The sequence below is a fragment of the Euwallacea similis genome, chromosome 6, assembly GCF_039881205.1.
Source record: "Euwallacea similis isolate ESF13 chromosome 6, ESF131.1, whole genome shotgun sequence".
NCBI lineage: Eukaryota > Metazoa > Arthropoda > Insecta > Coleoptera > Curculionidae > Euwallacea > Euwallacea similis.
In genome coordinates, this window is record NC_089614.1 from 623426 (window position 1) to 643713 (window position 20288).

Sequence of the window (20288 nt, forward strand, 5' to 3'; positions counted from 1 at the left end):
GGATTATAGTAATACAATTCCATGCAGCACCTACTTCAGTTAATGCAGATTGCTCCAAATTTATTACTTAGGTTAATTCAGTTTGGAAACTTGATTCCATATTCGCAAAATTTTATTATCTATTCCCGTCAGCTACTACAGGTTAGCTCAGACTGTAAGATTTATTACTGGAGATTCATTAAAGTTTTAATTTTTTCGCGAAATCGCTATTATTCTAACGGAATTCCAGTAAGGTTCCCATATCCGGATTATCCAGCAAATATGAATTCCATCAAGATACTTCGGCTTACTTAAAATTTATTACTTTCGCTTTCTTAGATTCTAGTGAAGTTCCAGCGAGGAACTTCGGGTTGCTTAAGATTTATTACTGGAGTTTTATTCACATTTAGGTAAAATTAGGAATTTCTTCTAATTTTCAGGAATATTCTAGTTAGTTACTTCGGGTTACTTCGAATTTATTACTTAGGCTTCATTTAAGTTCGCATCTTAACTGGAACTGGCTTTAATATTAATACAAAATCTATTTCACTTTATCTAAAGTTTATCAATTCATATTAAGAGGGTTAGGGTCTCCTTATGCGGCAATGAAAGCAAACAGTTTAGTAAGAGTTATAGTAAAAGATTGAATGCATTGATTTTTTACTATTTTTTTCCTATTTTAGGGAAATTTCATAGAAACTCCCTACGCATGTACATGCTTAAAATAATCACTTAACGTTATAAATATTAATACTTGAGACGGTAACATGAACGAACTTAATGTAATATGGACGGACAGGAAACCAGCTTTGCTGGTGTTGCAATGACTTCCATGCATGATTAAGCGCCATTAAGCATTTAGTAGTAATTCTAAAGTTCTAACTTTGGACATATTTAGGAGTGGATGGGATAAAGCTACAAATATTTTCTTCGTCCGTTATAGGTATCGTAAGACTCGCAGAGTTTTCCCGGCTTTTTTTCATCAATTTCCATCATTTTTATGCACATTAAGCAACCTCGAAATATGATTTTTGGATACCACCCGAAACACGCTCAGTCATCAAACATTGACCCCGAAATATTTTTCATATCCCACGAAAATCGGAAAGATATTTCAACCCAATTCCAACTAATACACGTTTTTTGTCAGTGATATTTCATCATCGAGCCAGGACCCTTTATATTTCATATGTGTTCCATAGCCCGCAGACCATTGTAGTTAACCGAGGGGATCAATGGAAACTTCAACAAGATAAAGCTTTCTCGGGGTCTTTTTTTATTGCAAAAAGTTATATTGACATATTGTCCGAACAAGGTAATTTTTTTTCTGTATAGAATGGGAGATCGCAACTTGTTTGATAGACTGAAATTCGGATTTGATTGGGTTTTTCATCGAAAAACCTAAAATGTCTCTCCCAAGATGATTTTTGATCACGTAGCTAATCAACCAAAATCAACGAAAGAGGGCGAATGTCTTTAGGGATTACTTTCCGGACGATTTGATGTAGGTATAATGTCTTGGAAATTAGCGGATTTATCATATGATGAGCGTAAAGAAAAAGATGAAATGTGAGTAGATAAAGTAGGCTATAATTGCCTGTCTCAGAAGATTTTCTCATGAGATATGAGAGAAAATTAAGGTGGTTACGGTGCCATTTCAATGCTAGAGAAGTTGATAATAATTCATGAGTTTAATCTCCCAGTGCCCTTATGGCACCAATTCTCAAGGTACTGTGGTTGTAAATAAAGAATATGGGTTTAAAAATTAATTGATGAATTTAACGAAAAAAACCGTAAATAATAGTCCGGGTCAGGGCTGCCCTTTGAAAGTCGCTGATAAAACTTATTAAAGTTTTTGTTCCCAGGTAATAAATCGGCCAAAATAATTAACACTTGTTTGATATACGAGGCAAATAATCCACCAAGGTTTTTTAATACCTTTATCACGTTAAACAGTCGTTTAGAACATTTCATTTCGCCGTGAAACCGTTAACGCCTAGCCGGGTATAAATTTTAATATGGCTGAAAAATTTGTGTCATATTTTTATGCAGCACGAGTGGCTGAACGTTTAAGTTTTTAATTTCGTTTAAGTCTGATATTTATTGCCATAATCTACTAGTTAGGCGAGATATTGATCTTTCTAATTTAAATTATGGCTAGGAAGTTTATCATCGACCTAGAATTTCGTTTATACCGAAGAACGAGCAACATTCCATATAACGGACATAAAAATTTTGAACAAAGAATATAACATAAAAGAGTTTTATGATGATAAATTTTACTCAAAACGACGAGGAAAGAGGAGTACAGAATACAATTTTAAAGCAAGAAATTTTGAGTTTCATGATATCTGCGTCACTTTTCATGGAACTCCCAGTATATATTTCGTAAGTTTTGCAATCTTTAGAGAATATTTTTTATTTTATGAGTTACTTTTAGATTTCTTAATCAGTAGATACGCACCACTGAGTTTCGACCTAAAGCAACTTCCATTTTTCCCAAATAATCGCAAATGCTGTAGACTTAATTTGATAAAACCAGGGGCCTGCTACCTGCCAATACCTTATTCCATGCTAAAATTGGCAGAAAAAATGAATCGTTTAACTTAATAATTCAAAAAATTATAATTCCAAACATAATTAATCTACTCCACTGAACCTTAACATAAAGCATACGCCATCACTAATAATTTAAGAAATTTGGAGGTACATTAAATAGCATTTCCTAACGGATTTCCAACATGATTTTAAAAAGACAAAAATTTTAACTTTTCTAAGGCGCGCCCCAGATCTGCAGAGCCACAGAAACCGTTATCGCACCTCACCCGGACTCAGAGCTGTCAGGCACACATCTTCGTGGCTCTTCAGATTAGTTTCGGTTAGGTGGTCATTGCAATTGCATTATTTAGTTTCTAAGTAGATTTAACAAATGTTTGAACTTCGCTAAAAATGCGTCAGCTCCCATTTAAAATATCTTTAAAGCGTACCGCACCATTCAGCAAAAACTACAACAGCTGTGCAAGTGTTGATTCTTCTGGACGGGTCCATTAAAGTTTTTAATGTAATTTTCTTTGTATTGCAGAACGGAGGCGCCAAAGACGGCCTGGACATGAACGTATCCCCCGCCTGGCAAAAAGGTTACACTGGAAAAGGGATCGTAGTTTCAATCCTGGATGACGGCATCCAAACTAATCACCCAGATTTAGCTCAGAACTACGTAAGTAATGCTCTTATTTCCACAAAAAGCTCATCACAAGACTTGTCACTCCCGATTTCTCCTAACTAAATTCTGTGTCAATGCCGCTTCGGAAGTCACCACAGATGCCTTTTCGGCCTTGTTTTGCACACAGGACCGAAATAACAAGCAACGAGCTTTAAATAGGTCATTGTTAAGTTTTAATACGCGAGGAGTTGCTGTTTCAAACTTCGAGGCGGCAAGTTCCCTCGACTTATCCAGAAGAAAGTCACGCTTTTGATCAAACTAATACTGCAGCTGGAAACTTCCTAGTCAAAGTTTGACAAACTTCCGAAAGGACAATTACCTTGGCTAATCAATGAGGAGTTTTAATTGTCTCTGTTATATGAGGTCATTTGGGATTTACTGCACGCCTCCCTTTTACATATTTTGCATATTACGCTAGCGCAAAGTTTTCGCTCTGTTAGCTCTACACTCCATAGAGCGATTGTTTACAAGAGGGCAGAGCCGGTGCTTTATTTAGCATTCGCAGTTTCGAACAGTATATGTAAGCTTTGAGCTCATTATACGATCATGCTTACACCGACGATTTATTGGGTTGACATCAACCTAATTAGCATAAGCGGACCTATAACTGCAGTTGACATCGATTGTTTAATTTATAGTTTTCCAGAAAACCGGGAAATAGACAAATTTATGCTGGAAACCATGAGGTAACCATGAGGTCGTCAAAAAATGCATTTACATCAAAGGTTTTTGGGTACACTTACCAAGTTCATTACTCATCTTCTAATTGTAACTTGAGGCCTTTGGCAGGCAGTAGTGGCCTGCAATGAAATTCAGGGATTAATCTAATGTACTGTTTCCTAACTGATTAGTTTGGAAATAGTTCCGTTTACCGATCTAAGTACAATACCTTCACTTCTCCTTGTTAATTGTGACTTGCATACACAACAAAATAACCAAATTAAGCTTTATTATCCTGAATCATCACGTCTAATTGATAAAGCGATTTAACAATTACACTAGACTAACTACATCTTACAAGCAAAACATTTTAATCTGGCGATGAAGGCACTAAAAACTTGAGATTAAAACTAGAGATCTTAAATCCCCCTGAAAGGTATTTAGTTTGGCTGACTCATCGAATCACAGGATGGGTGCAGTTTGAATTTGAGCTGTGTATGATCACAATCACGTAACTTATTTATATCAAGAAATGTAACGATTGAGAGTCGCCTTACGTCAAATAACAAGTTATATAAATTTAATATGCTAAAAAAGAATAAAGATATATTTGAATGTCTAAACATGGCCCTATTTTTTTGCATGGTTGCCGCTTAATTTGTTGACGTTTTGCTTTAATTTTTTTTTTTAAACTTTCATGTTCGTTAGTATGATAATTATTTGCTCGGGATCTAACAATACTGTTAAATACTGCTAAATACTGATAGCGTCGCACCAATACCTGACAAATTCCTGCTGCACATCAATTTTAAAAAGATGCGGCATCACTGCTGATATGAAGCCTGTGACGCGCATAAAAAGTTACGCAATTTGAACCATAGATGGCGTTTTATATATTCCCTAAAAACAATTTTCATGAAAAATTCTTGAATCTCATGGATGAAATTACCGAAATGTTCAAACCTTCTTTTATGTTCCTACAGTTTCGATTCCACCTATCTGCTTCTTATCTTTTGGTAGTGGCATATGCGAACCTAGTTCTGTTACCAACGAACCCGTGATAAATATACAAGGTGTTTCCTAAACGTACGACGCAAATTTGCAAAGATCTTCCTTGGATCAAAATAAGAAAAAAGTTTGGGATCGGAATTTCGTTCGGTTCGGTCCGGAGTCGCTCCAACGAAATAATACCGAAATACAGGGTGTTGAAATTTAGAAAAAAATCGGTATTTTACAATAGTAAAAAAAATACTTACTCATGATGATTTTATTCAAATTCTCGCCATTTAATAGCCATATGATGGTGTCTTTTAATGAAGTTCATTCAGAGATTTTAGGGGTGTAAAAATTACGTTGGCGTCCTCTAGAACCAAAAAAAAACTTTTGTATAAGGCAAATTTAGCTAAATTCATGGTTTTTGGGACTGTATTATCAAAAAACAAAGTTTGTCAATTACATACTAATAAATTTAACATCGAGAAACTTATCAATTAGTTCATATTACAGTTAAAGGTTTCATAATAGCCATAACGTCTGTTCCAACCCTACTCAATATTTCACGTTAATTTAGCCTTCACAATTTCATTATTTGCTCCATAATATACATTAACCTAACGAATATATGCTATTTAGGCACACAATGGATTTTCCAATATTGTCTTACCGCATTAACCTTTCGTCCAATTAAGTCTATTCAAGCAAAGTCCAAGTAGGAGTAATGGGACCTGGTCTTTACTGGGGCACTATTTTCCATTAATGCTCCACTGAAATTTTGTTTTGTGGGGACGTGAACCGTCAATTTTAATAAAATTAACCCGTGTTTATGATAATGAAGATTTCTCGGTGCAGTGTTGGTTTGATGGGTTCGTGGCAGCCATTTTCAATATGGGTTTTATGGCCTGCAAAATCTCCGGTCGTTCCGGCTGATAAAGTCGTAAAGTCACAAACAAAAACCCAGAGAACTACTCCAAATACAACCCGATGTCCCTGGAGTGCACTAACTTATTCAAGTTTCGCCATTTAGCGGGCCTCTGTTATTTACTGGTGTGGCCCTCATACATATTCCGAACAAATTATCAAATTAACCAGTCATTTCCGGCGCTTCCCTAGACATTGCCCAAACGGCTCGAGCTCATACTAACTGCTCCAACTATATCTTAAACTGTATTAAAACTGTATTAACCCTGTAGCCCAGGTTATGACCGCCCGATGTTAGAAACGGCCCGGTATTAAAGTGAGATGCGAGTCTTGGATTAAACTGACCTTACAATCTTGGAATTTCTAACAGTCTTCAATTATTCAAAACCTAAATAGAGCTTATGTTTTGAGCAACACTCGGAGGGGAATTAACCCTACTTTATAACTAGGACGGCAATACTAGATACAATGTACGACCCATGAATAAGTTGGATAAGAGTCAGTAAAACTGTTAGGCACATGATCATTATTACGTGAAGAGAGAATTTACATTTCTCATCATCTTCAACCTTTGATGCTCAAGCTTCTTCCTACATATTTTCCTATACAAGATGGAGCAGCCAAATGGAATAAATTCAATATCTGCATATTTCGACATATGTGAAGAAAATGTCGGAACACGTAAATTTTAGATTCCGAAATTACTCCTGTAAAATAAAAATTTTATTCCTAAACTTAACCCCCTTGGCGTCATAATTGCAACCCCCAAATTTTTAAATTATATGAGCTTATGAAACCTCGATTGAAAGGTCTTTTCGTTCTCTATTCAAAACTACTTTGGATTTAAACTTTATTACAAAGAATAATAGAAAATAAACAAATTCGTGTAATCGACGACATTCTCTACAATAAATTTAAAACTTCACAGCCAATACCATTTCGTTATTGATAATATAATAAAACAGTAAAACAAACCAATCTCAATATTCTATGAGATGTTCAAAATGCAAGCCTCGCACCCCGTGGCAGTATCCTTACCGTAAATAAAAATGTCTTCTAACATTTATCAACATCCGAGGTGTAATCGATCTAATCGCAAACGTTATTCTTCTTGCTAAGTCGGCTAGATCGCGTGGTTTAGTTTTATACACCATACTCTTCACATATGCCCATAAGAAAAACTTTAATGGGGTAAGATCAGATATTCGTGCAGGCCATTCTAGCGACCCTCGCTTCTTTGTCCACCCATTTAGAAAAGTTGAGTCGAAGTACATTGATATTGCTTTGTTTTGTTATTATATCACATTATCAATAACGAAGTGGTATTAGTTAATAAGTTTTTACTTTGTTGTGAAGAATTTCGTCAATAACATGAATTTATTTGTTTTCCTATTATTGTTTCAAATAAAGTCTAAAACCATAGCAGTTTTGAATAGAGAATGAAAAGACCTTTCAATAGAGGTATCACAAACCTACACTTCAAATTTAAAAATTTGGGGGCTGCACTTGTCGCGCAAAAGGAATTAATTTACACATGAAATTTTAACGTGACAGGATGTAATTTCAGGATCTAAAATTGACGTACTTCGGTATTTTTTTTCACATACATAATACGCAGATATTGAATTTATTCCTTTTGGCTATTCCACTCTGTATAATATTATCATAATATTCACGTTCCATGCTGTAAAAACTTGTAGCAGATGGAAATTGTACCTTAGTACTGCCCTGACCAATAATATTGATTGTACAAAGAATACGGGTCGCTCTATCCCAAAAAGGGTAACTTTTTTTAATAGATTTATTTGATTCACATTTTAAAACTAAATCTCGTTTAGTGCTTAATTCCTTCGATTATCTGCTTTGTTTTGAAGCTATTTACGCTCCATTTTAAAACTCTATCTATCTGTAATAATCAATTGCAGTCAATGCAACAACTGCAAGGCATATTTGCTTGCAAATGTCCATTGTGTAATTCTATTACTTACTTCATATTCATTGTTCCTACTTCTGCGTAAAGCAGCGCATAAATCTATTCATATCAACTGGCGAACTAACTGATAAAATGTATATCGTTATAAAACTCGTATCCTGCATCACTGCAATATTATCTGATCACAAAATGGAGGATTTAAATTACGCTTTATCATTATTATCATGATATATCACCTCTGTTTACCAAACGTGCTCTAGTAGGTACAAAGGCAGATTAAGTTTCAGTTTGTTTCAAATAATAGTAATTTATTAATAGTAATAACCAGATTTTCGCCAATCACACAGATATGATTATTCTGTGTGTTAAAATTCCGGGGATGAATGCACATAATGCATCTTGTATGTACAAAACAGACTCACCATAATTTTAATGAATCCCCATATACCAGATAATAGCGTTCCCCAGCATCTTATATTTCACACGTAACTTCCAAGTTGGCAACGTTATGCACTAATAAAGATTAAAGGCTTTTATGCACCCCCCGAGGAGTTTAGCTACAAACCGTGTATTAAGTTTGAAAGTAAACAGCCAGGGCGATACATAGACATACATATCCGACACTAAAACTAATTACAAAGGCATTGCGGTCGTAGTTGTTCCAAGCTTACGGAATTGCTTTGGACCAACTCTAATTAGTAATATGGCGAGGTTGATTGGTGTATTGGGATACGTTATGGCTGCCCGACATATTAAAGGCGTCCCAGGAAAACTGCGGCCCTATGGCAAGTCTATCGGACATGGTCATTAGCCTTAGATTAAAACACAAATCTATGCAGATTAGTTTTCTTGGTGTCCCTGCATTTACATGTGCATAACCTATTTGTAAGTCCCGACCAAAGCTATCCAATCAGTAATTGTTTGCTTTGCATATATCGCAATATTGGCATTGCCCCTAGGGCCATTGTTAGATAAATAATTGTCATAATTATATTTGACTAGATTAATATGAAAGGAACTTAATGTTGGAAATGAATTGATTTCAGGACCCGTTGGCCAGTACGGATATTAACGGGAATGACGATGACCCAATGCCCCAAGACAATGGGGATAACAAGCATGGTACCAGATGTGCTGGGGAAGTCGCAGGAGTTGCCTATAATAGCTTCTGTGGAATTGGAATTGCTTATAATGCTAGTATAGGAGGTGAGTGAATGAAACTAGAAGCTCAAATTTCGTTAAAAAAAAGCTGCAATATCTCGGTAAATGCAACTCATATCATAATGGAGAACCTTATTAAATTCTCTATTAAGGGAGTCGACTGTATAAATAACTGAAAGCAGTGGAATTGAGTTGAATTCGAAATAGTTAGAAAGAAAGATGAGAAAGATATGTGCAGTTCCATAATGGGAAAGTAGAGTAGTTATTTATATATTGCAAAGCCGGAAAGTATTGTTTTGCAGGGCGTGCTAATTAGCTGAAGAGCCCTGCCAAATACATTTTCTGTTGCGTGCCGTACAATATTTTTTACGACCGACTTTATTTGAGTTTTGTTCCTTTTTTATATTTTATATTTGACCTAATAAAAGAATGACAAAAATTTCTCCACACACATTAACATTTTTCAAATATTTTCAATATTATTTCGCACAGAACAATTTAATATAATATATTCTGAATTTCTTTACTATAGTTTCCGTAATAACTTTCCTTTAATTTTTCTTACAAAGAGCTTTCACTAAATTCCTTCACGCCCCGCACAATACGACTCTCGCCTACACTGAATAACTTCCCTGGCAACGCTAATTTTCGTTTCTAAATGCCTGCATTGAAATAATTAAATATGCCAGAATTTACAAGGCTTTATACTAAAATTTCGGCAAACAATGTGGGCTTGTTTGCATGTTGCAGATACCACTATCTGAATTAAACCAATTTACTAAACGTGCAAATAGAATACGTACATTTGGTACCTTTCGTTTTATGACCTTAGTATCATAATTAAAACTGCTAACAAAAATTAATTAATTTGCATTTTTTGTAATTGCAAAAATTTTAAAAAATGCAATATTCGCGTACAAAAGACCGGGATTCTCTTCATGTTTTATTTTTCCCTGTGCTTAGGTAAAACATTGGACCCCATCCGAACTTTTCGCCACGTGAAAGAAATTTTAATAAGATGGTCTCGTTCCTGTTCATTAAAGCAGTCTTGCTAATTAAATACCCTCGTTCAGCCCCTGAAATTGTTTTTTTATTAAAATTATTTCATGCATCCCCTTTTACGAGCTTCCCCGTAGATTTGCTTCAATGGGACTAAATTAATAGCTACATCAGGGTAATTAGATTTCATACAGTTTTGGCTCGTATGGTTCTAATACGATACAAAAAACCCAACTCAGGAGCTACTCGTACATATGTCGCATTCTAGTTTCTTACTACTTGCAAAGCAATGTGCGTAAAAAAAAGTCATTTTCGTCCTGTATACAGGATGTTTCAGAGTTGTGGTGACAAAAACCTAGAGGAGATTCCTCTGTCCAAAATAAGAAAAAAATTTCATGTAAACATGGGCCCGCAAGTGCTTTGTTTTCAAGCTACAAGATAAGTTTAAAGAAAAAACGTTTTTTTATTTATCGCTTAGAAACGCATTTACCTATTTGAATAAAATTTTTACGGTTTATTAAAACAATTATTATACACCTGCTGGCCCAGTTAAATTTGATCCAGAATTTCCAGGAGCGTACCCAGCCAGTAACTCGGTTGTTTTTTTGCAGGAAAACTTATTACTCTGTATTTTTTGCGATTTTTATGATATTCAGATAATCCCCACTAAAAATAGTACATTTTTGTTTCTCAACTTCTTTTCGTGTTTTTCTTCGTTTTCGAGAAAAAATTACATTGCCATTCCTCGACACGTTCCTGAACTCCATACGGAAAAATAACAATGCTTAGAATTATTTTTTTTAACAAAGTGAGTGTGTTTATTGTAAACGGTTTGCATTGATTTGGGCTGAAAGTCAATAACGTTAGTTCTTAAAGTCTGTCTGTCTTAGTTGTTGGTAGTAAAAAATCTCTTTTTTTTTTAACTTAACACCCTTGTTAATTACTTGAGTAATTATGAAAATAATAATGAAAACTGCGGGCATGTAAGTACTACGAAAATAACTTTATTTATGTAAACTTTCCGTGGACTATCGGCCACGTCGTCCTCTCAGCGTGATTCTTGATCTTCTGTTGGATTAAAAGTCAGTCCGGTGCCTTTTTCTTAATATGCATAATCAGCTTATTGCATTTAACGTTAGATTACTTACGCTGAAATGTGACGTTACCATATCAATAACCAATCAGGCACACCTGCACAAGAAGTATTAGTCACTATTTTCTTAATTGGCTAATGATAATACAAACGTACTTTCCTGTTACAATAAATACAGAACAACCCTGTATATCGAACACAAAGCACTTGCGGACCCATGTTCACTTAAACTTCTTTTCTTATTTTGGTCAGAAGAATCTCCCCTAGGTTTTTGTCGCCACAACTCTGAAACACCCTGTATTGTAACTGTCTGAGAGGCCGGATCAGGTGTTTTTTTCATTTAAAAATTAAACACAACATCGTATAACGCCATGCCCCTCACTACCTTCATCAATCGATGCGTTCATTCTTTAGTGATTTTTTGATCAATGAGAGATAAGTCTGTTTAACCGAATGGTAAGTTTGGATATCAGAGACTGGCGTAACTAGTAACGTAACAAAATTTTGAGCAGGTAATTAGTTGGTTTTTGTATTTTTTTTCTATTATAAATAATGAAAATATTAAATTTAGTCATGAGAGACTGCGAAAAAGAGCAATCTTATTTGAAAAACCTTTTGGAGAAGATAGGACTAGATGATGGTGAGAATCAATTAGAAGTGTATGAAGATGAATCAGATGAATGGGAGCAAAATAGTTTATAATTTCTCGATCATCAGAGTAAAAGAGAGCAAGAAATTTCAGGTTGTGTACCTATTGCGGCTGGAAAAAAAATAGACAAACTCGATTTTCATGCTATAAATGTAATGCTCATATATGCTTAGAGCACATTGCAAGAATATGCTAAGATTGCAGAGAACTAGAATAGAGTATGAAAATATCTGTCGTTAATAGAAATGGAGGCTCTTAGACTTTTTTTCGCAATTTGTTATGTAATTTATAAGTATACTATACTAAGTGACATAGAAAAGGGAACAACTAGTATATAACTTCTAATCTCAACAATTTTTTGTATAGACATTCTTTAGGATTTCCGAAAAAATGATGGAAATCTGAACCTTATCAGAGCAATTTTTCTTGCAGACATTATTTTACTGCAAAAATAAGTTAGTCTGCGTTAGTATAAATTTAGTATTTAATTTACAGTCATTTAACGTTATTTGATGACTTGTGTTTTATCTTACAATTTTTATTGAACATTATTATGCCTCCTGTACGGAGACGTGTTAATTTGAATCAAATTTCTGAATTTGAAAGAGGTCGAATAGTCGGTATGAGAAAGACTGGATTAGCGATTCGGGAAATAGCCCGAAGACTGCATAGATCGGTGCATATAATAGCAAGATTATGTCTTGCATAGTTCGCAGAAGGGCGCCAAGGACGAGCTAGGGGCACAGAACACCGTGCAAGAACAATATAACGTCAAGATCATTATTTACCCAGATCATTATAATACACATCGTTATAATACACATCGTTATAAACCCATTACGGTTGCTAGCAATAAAAACCCGTTTGGTCATCACAAGTATCGTTGCTAATCATTTTTTTGTGTTTCACATGTATGGAAGGGTGATTCACATGCAAACGGTCTATCGCAGAATAAGATCTTTGGACTTTTTTCCTTTAGACCACATTTAGTCCTACCGTTGACGGGACATGATCGTCAGCTCCGCTTAGAATTATGCAGAAAATGGCTGCATTGGGATGTTTAGTGGAATAATGTTAGTGACGAATCCCGATTTTGTGTAGGGGATGGACACGCTAGAGTTAGAAGAAGTCGTGGAGAAAGGCTCAATCCCAATTTTTTTTGTCGAAAGGCACGTTTACCGCACTGTGGAAAATTATGGTTTAGGGTGCTATTTCTTATGGAAACAGATCACTTTTAGTCTTCATAAGAGGTAATATGACAGCTCAACGCTCTATCCGAGAAGTCGTAGATCCTTATTTGCTACCCTATTTAAAAATTCTTGAAGGCCCTGTTTCCAACAAGACAATGCACGTCCACATGTCGCCAGAATTTCTCTACATCACTTGGAGGAACGTTACGTTCATTTGTTGCTATGGCCTCCTAGGTGCCCCGACTTATCGCCCATTGAACATTTGTGAAATATGATGAGTCGAAGATTTAGATGATTGCCAATGCAGCCGTTGACCATGGAGGCATTAATGCATCAGATCCAGGTAGCATGGAATGAATTGCTTCCGAAGGAAATCGATTACTTTATAAGATCAATGCCGAGGCGACTAAATGAATGCGTACAAAATCGAGGTGCGGCCACACATTATTAGCTATAGCAACCAAACTCCTGCGTAAAACCTTCTGATTTTTTCATCAATTCTATGAATTAGCAGCAATAATAGAACTATACAACAGAAAGTTAATCTGATCATTATATCTGGGCGTTCCTTTTTCTGTCGCTTACTATATTTATGTTGGTTATAATTAAGTGTGAATAGTTCCTATTTGTTTATTTTAAAGAAAATGTGTTAATTTAAGAAAATTTAACGGTTAATTTGACTAAGGTGCCTTGGTATAAAAAATTCTTAACTTTTATTGCAAAAAAATCATAGAAATGATTTTTTGGATAACCTGGTCTGATAGGCCAGCATGGCTAATTTTTTCATAAATTTTCGCGCGATCGGCTTTTGCATTTGGGCCTTATTGTCCTTCAGTGTGCCCCTGGAGCGCACGTAGCGCAGAACTTGTCCTTTAGAATTTTCTGGGATAAAATTTGAAAAACTCGCTGCTACAATGTGCATCCAACGTTAGTTATTTAATGTTACTAAATTGCATTTTTTTATTATATTAGTTTCCAACACAAATGGACTACTCGTCCCTTTAGAAATTTTTATGCTATTTCCCGATGATTTAAATGGAAAAAAGAATGATAGATGTAGCCTACATCAAGTGCACCGTTTCACATAGATGGCTAAATAATTAAATCGTAATAAACTTTCAGCGAGTAAAAATAAATTCTGGCACAAACAGTTTTTATTCATATTCCAGCGAGCATGAGCCGCGTTCACACATTCCCGAATGTAAAAATTAGGGTACGCAATTTAAATATACACACACAAATTAAGTTTTGCAGAGTTCCTTGCTTAATTTCAAAGGCTAATTCCCCAATTGCATCATTGTTGTCAGAAGCAGCATGCATAAATGATATGTGGTTTTCTAGCTTCATAGCATTTTTCCGTAACCCCAGTCTGCCCCAAATTTTCCAGGTGTAATGAGATTCGCGCTGTTAATTACAATCGCGCGAAATACAATAATGAATTATAATGGGGGTTTGAAATTTCCATACGCAACAACGGAAATTTTAGAGCTGCATAATCTCCATAGGAATTCATTCGTCGCGCTCTTTAAGCTGAGAAGTTTTGTAAAGAAAACTTCTTAAATTCTTGAATTTATTGCGGGGATATCCATTTTTCATCAAGCTAGACCGGAACTTCCTATAAACATGTTAATTTTATGCAGGCCGACTAATTAGTTCGAACAAATGGGCGTAAAGTATAAAAGATGAAGAGCGGATAAGGGAGAGAGTCTTAACTAGATTCCTTCGTAATCTCGTGAGAGTTGGGCCCAACAACAACAATATAAAGTCTGTATCAAATTTAACACTTCAATCTAAATTTTTCACCTTATCCCATATAACGCTATTTTTCCTTGCCCGTAAAATAAATAACCACCGTTAACCGCACGTTTCCTTCAGAAACTTTACTTTCTTTGTGTTGTGCTTTACAGTAAATCTTTAGCTATTTCGTGATTGTTCACTTAAAATTAGATAGCTCTTTTGTAGTGGATGTTATAGGGGCCGGATGCCCGGCTTCTGTGCTCAACGATATTTCTCTTCCGGAAATATCCAATTTGTATGCAAGGAAAGATTCATTCATTATATTTTTTTCGCGAAACTTTTTAAGGGCGATACCTAATCACTTAAGACTGTTCTGGTTTCGGTTCCCAACAGAGAAGTTTTCTAAATAAATTTCAAAAAAAAAAAAAACTGCGCAAATGATCGAACATATTCCGCTAATTGGAATTACTCGTACATGCGTTCGAACATATTGTTTGGACATGAAAAATCGATTTTCGTTTAAATTTTATCCAGATATCTGATGGCTGGAAAGTGAATTGGAGCATGGGGAAAACCATTATTTCCTATTGCAAAGCCACGTTCCTTGTTAGGACAGAACTGGTGACAGTTGACTAATTCCTAATTCAACAGGTAAAGGATTTAGCCAGCTAGAGATAGCATTATAAAACTAAAGTGAGGGTGTTCCATTTGATAATTTATTATACGGTGCTTAGGGATTGGTCTGTGCACAATGATACGTAAGTCCTCGATCCTATGACCAAAACGAAACATCCCCAGCGCCACGTAAACATACGTAACTTATTTTTTCTTTTATTTTGTCTGGAAATAACGCCTCACTCACCAATAAGGGTTGTTGAGACGATGGAATTGCACACTAGTCTTAGTTAAACCTAACTGAGAATAACATTCACCCCTTGCTAAGGCCTCGGACAAAACTCTTGTTAAGGCTTCAGCAAGGCAAATCTGTCGCCGTCTGCAAAATGCAGGGAAAAATTGCTGTAAAAAGGAAAATTAACAGAACTAGAGTGTGCAAAAGGGCAGTTTTCAACGCGAATCGTTTTGAAAGATTGATTTGAGGTAAAAAAATTGATGTTTGACCATTGCACCTAATTTAACCCGTCTTGTTAAGAACTTCAGTATCTCCGTTGGTAATTGCTCTAAGTGCTCTTTATTAGTGTTTACTTTCTATTTATGCGTCACTGGACAAGAAACCACACATCAGTATTTATTAATAAAATACATATTTGCACTTTCCGCGATTTTACGTTTCTTTGATAAAAGCTACTTGCTAACGATGCAGGCATTCGTTCCATTTAATTCTTTGACTATTATCAAAGGCGTGCTGGCGCACATTTGACCTACGAAATTCTCTATTTTTAATGTAATTTTAGTGTTCACCTTTTTAAAGGTCTAGAGGTTTCGCCAACGTAAAATGTCTCACATTCGCAAAGAATTTTATATGTGATATTTTTGTAGTTTTGTCTTTGTGAGTTTAACCCAAATGGAAAATCAATACCTCGAAAACTGGAGCTGCACTATTATTTTTGACTCTGATTTTCGAGGGGAACTAATGCGGAAACCTGAAATTTGAAAGAAGAATCTTCAAAGCTTCAAACCTCCCTAAAATCAGCGATATCACTAATATTTTCAGTAGATTTGGACAATCAATGTGTGAGATATTTTATTCAGTGAGTGCCAGGATCAGAACGTTTTCAGAGTTGAGACTGAAAAGTTCTAAAAAAATCCAGGAAACGCATAAATATCAACAAAAAAAGCACCAATTTGCGGAATTCCTCAAGGAGTCGACTTTCGGGCTGAAGAGCTCGTGGTCAAGTGCTCGTGGCCTGCTCGAACCTGAAAAAAATCATGCTGTTTAGTAATCTGTAACTCACTGCTGATCCAATGTATTAAAAGTCTCTTAAAAGGGTATACACGCATTTACTGACCATTCTCTCCTTTATCCAAACAAAGCCGTACCTGTAAATAAAAAAAGACCCGACAGAAAACACAAAATAGCCTTAATCAGTAGGGAACAAAATACACGCTTTTGTGTGTTCCCCATTTTAATGGTTTTTAACGGTGAGGTCAAAGATATCCGAAACAAAGGGCGCAAATGAGATATAAACCGAGATATCGCGCCTATTGTGGCTCCTAAACTACACACATTTTCGTAAAATGAAAGTAGGGAAAAATAAATTCCGTCCCATCCATAAATTACTTTTATGTGGTAAAGGTTATTATCTTTATAGCTGGACACGCTATATAAAAAATTCAAAAGCAAAAGAGAAGGGTCGGATGTGGACTATTGAGGGTATTACATTGTGTGGTTGTCCTCACTGATGGGAACCTGCAGGAATATATTATACCCATTCATATTCTATTCAAATCGCTTATTAATTCGTCCCATATTGAAATTGTAATTAAAGTACGTAGAATCCGATTATTTCGTAATTTGTATTTAAATTTAGCAATAATAAATCATCATTTCTGCGCCGCAAACCGTACGTCATACGAGTTGAATGATGAATCCTGATAAATCGGTTTTTAGTATTATTTGTCATCGGCTAATTAGTCCCTCTGGGATCGAAGTAAATGAACAAAATTTCAAATAAGCCGTGATATTTGCAAATAACTTTATTTGCAAAAAATCTCGATTCGCCCCTCCAATCTACTTCAATATGTTAAAATAACAGAGGGAGTTGAGCCTCAGATATGGGCCATGGTTTGCCATACATAATACAGATAATCCTGTAATCCGGCCTTTGACAAATTAATTAATTAACTAAATAATTCGTTTCAGGTGTTCGGATGTTAGATGGGGTAGTGAACGATGCAGTAGAAGCCAAAGCACTGGGATTGAATCCTGAACATATCGACATCTACAGTGCCTCGTGGGGACCGGAGGATGATGGTAAAACTGTGGATGGTCCAGGACCACTGGCAAGAAGAGCTTTCATTTACGGTAAGTACTTTCGAGAAACCTCCTTTAAAGTGCGAGGATGGTCCCAGAAGCACCCCACCTAACACTCAAAGAAAAAAAATTGGAAAATATTATATTGTTTATCAACGTAGTCTCGATTGAGATTGACACACATTTCCCAGCGATATTCTATTGACTTCTATACTCTATTTACAGTAGGAAGCTTCAAATATTTTTAAATAGACCTCGGAATCCACCTCTTCATTATTGGCAAATCTCTTTCCATCGAACCATTTTTTCAAATTTCGAAATAGAAAATAATCTGAGGGGACCAAATCTGGAGAATAGAGTGGGTTAGAAAAAGTTCAAAACCGAGTTGGTTGATTTTGGTCATCGCGATGACGAAAATGTGGGCTGGTGCGTTGTCTTGATAAAACAAAACTTTCTTTTTCGCCAAATGTGGTCGCTTTTTCCTAATTTCGTCGCTCAAACGCTGCAATAAATTTCTATAATACTCTCCGTTCATTGTTTTTTCCTTATGAAGATAGTCAATAAAAATCATCCCAAAAAACTGACGCCATCACCTTTCCTGCAGATGGAACGGTTTTCGCCTTCTTTGAAGAGGATTCTCCCCTTTATGTCCCTGCTTTTGAACGCTCTTTCGTCTCAGGTGTGACATGATGGACCCATGTTTCTTCCAAGGTTATGAATCGATTCAAAAGTTCGGCTTTATTCCTGGGAAATTTTGCCAAACACTCCTTTTTTGTTCAACTCTAAGTAAACGCATAATCTTGAGTACAGCTTTCTCATAGGCGATTGTTCGGTCAAAATGCGATGTACAGTACTTTTTGAAATGCCTATTACGTCTGCTAACCCGCACAATTTTAGCCGACGGTCTTCCGGTACAGTTTTGTGGATTTTCAGCGCAGTTTCTGGAGTGGTCACCTCGTTGGATCGACCACTGCAGAGTTCGTCTTGGCAACTCCTACGACCGCGTTTAAACTCTGCCACCCAATATTTTACAGTTGTTAACAAAGGACCAGACTCCCTCAAAGTAGAGTCTAACTCCGCTTTGATGTTGGATGGACTAAGACTTTTCAAAAGAAAGTGTTAAATCACATATCGATGACCAATTTTTTCTATTTTCACAAAATATCTAAAAACATTCCCTAAAAATGGCTTCACACACATATCAGCGTAGCTCCCTAAAACTTTAAACATAATTTAGTTTAGCAATAATTAGCTTTTTAAGGTTAGGTCTTTGTAATATACACAAATTTTTAACCAAAAATCGCCACCTATATGTTAGGTCGGGTACTTCTGAGACTATCCTCGTAATATTGATTGATTGAATTCAGAATAATCAATTTTATTTTATCGGCAAAAACATTTTTAACATTTGAATTTATTATATTTAATCTCCGAGCTTTCCGCACACAAACAATCTCAATTCTTGTTTAGGTGTTACCAGCGGCCGAAAGGGTAAAGGGTCAATCTTCGTCTGGGCTTCAGGAAATGGCGGTCGCCACACTGATTCCTGCAACTGCGACGGTTACACAAACAGCATATTCACCCTGAGCATATCCAGTGCCACGCAAGGAGGGTAATCATACCATTTTACTTCTCTCTCCGTTAATGCACATTTTATTTATCCCCCCATTAGTGCACATTTTATTTATCCTCCATTAATGCACAGGCAAAATTGAAAATCACGTTTCCTGTCTCGTTCGCATTAAGGTGGAGTGTATATTTGCGGATTATGCCAACCTATTAGCGTGTTAAGCCTCACGGTCTCTAGGGGAAACAATTGCTGTTAAATTTTGGTTGCTGCACCCCCCATGACTCTAATTTATCGCGAACTAATTATATATCTGGCACGCGTTCCAGGTTTAAACCCTGGTATTTAGAAGAGTGCTCCTCGACTCTGGCTACGACGTATAGTTCCGGGACGCCCGGACACGATAAGAGCGTCGCAACTGTGGATATGGATGCCAGATTGAGACCAGATCATATTTGCACTGTCGAACATACTGGAACTTCTGCCTCAGCTCCTCTTGCAGCTGGTAAAGCTCTACACCTCATACGGGAATATTCGGACTTAAAATTCCTTCCGCAGGAATCTGTGCACTTGCCCTGGAAGCCAATCCAACCCTAACTTGGAGAGACATGCAATATTTGGTGGTGCTCACTTCCAGACCTACGCCCCTGGATAAGGAAAACGGATGGATCACCAATGGGGTCAAACGAAAAGTTTCCCATAAATTCGGTTACGGACTAATGGATGCCTCAGCTCTGGTCAATTTGGCCGAGAAATGGACCACAGTGCCTCCGCAGCACATTTGCAAGAGTCAAGAGGTTATAGAGGACAAGCAGATACCTTTCAACTATCGTAATAAATATTCGTTTATTTTTTAAATTTGTTATCAATAAATCTAAATTCAGAATCAACTCTTGACTTCTACATGGACGTAGACGCCTGCTCAAACACTCTCAACGAAGTGCGTTTCCTCGAACACGTCCAGTGCAAAATCTCCTTACGGTTTTTCCCAAGGGGAAATTTGCGCATTCAACTCACCTCCCCAATGGGCACCACCTCCACTTTGCTGTTTGAGAGACCCAGGGATGTGATTAGTTCCAATTTCGATGATTGGCCTTTCTTGTCCGTTCATTTTTGGGGCGAGAAAGCAGAGGGCCGATGGCATTTAAAAGTCCTGAATGCCGGCAGCAGGCACGTTTCCCAAGTCGGAGTAATGAAGAAGTGGCAGTTGATTTTCTATGGTAAGTTTAATTCTATAGATCCTTAAAA

At 36.3% G+C, this 20288-nt stretch overlaps 1 protein-coding gene across 3 annotated transcripts in view; it reads left to right on the forward strand.

Moving 5' to 3' along the window:
• The window catches only part of LOC136409395 (furin-like protease 2), a 191549-nt gene that overhangs the window by 165745 nt on the left and 5516 nt on the right, over positions 1-20288 (forward strand). For all 3 annotated transcript variants that reach the window (XM_066390859.1, XM_066390857.1, XM_066390858.1), the window contains 7 exons: positions 3062-3196; positions 8759-8918; positions 17363-17524; positions 18944-19085; positions 19370-19545; positions 19599-19871; positions 19925-20260. In XM_066390859.1, the coding sequence (XP_066246956.1) occupies positions 3062-3196; positions 8759-8918; positions 17363-17524; positions 18944-19085; positions 19370-19545; positions 19599-19871; positions 19925-20260 (1384 nt within the window). The remainder of the gene's footprint in view (positions 1-3061; positions 3197-8758; positions 8919-17362; positions 17525-18943; positions 19086-19369; positions 19546-19598; positions 19872-19924; positions 20261-20288) is intronic.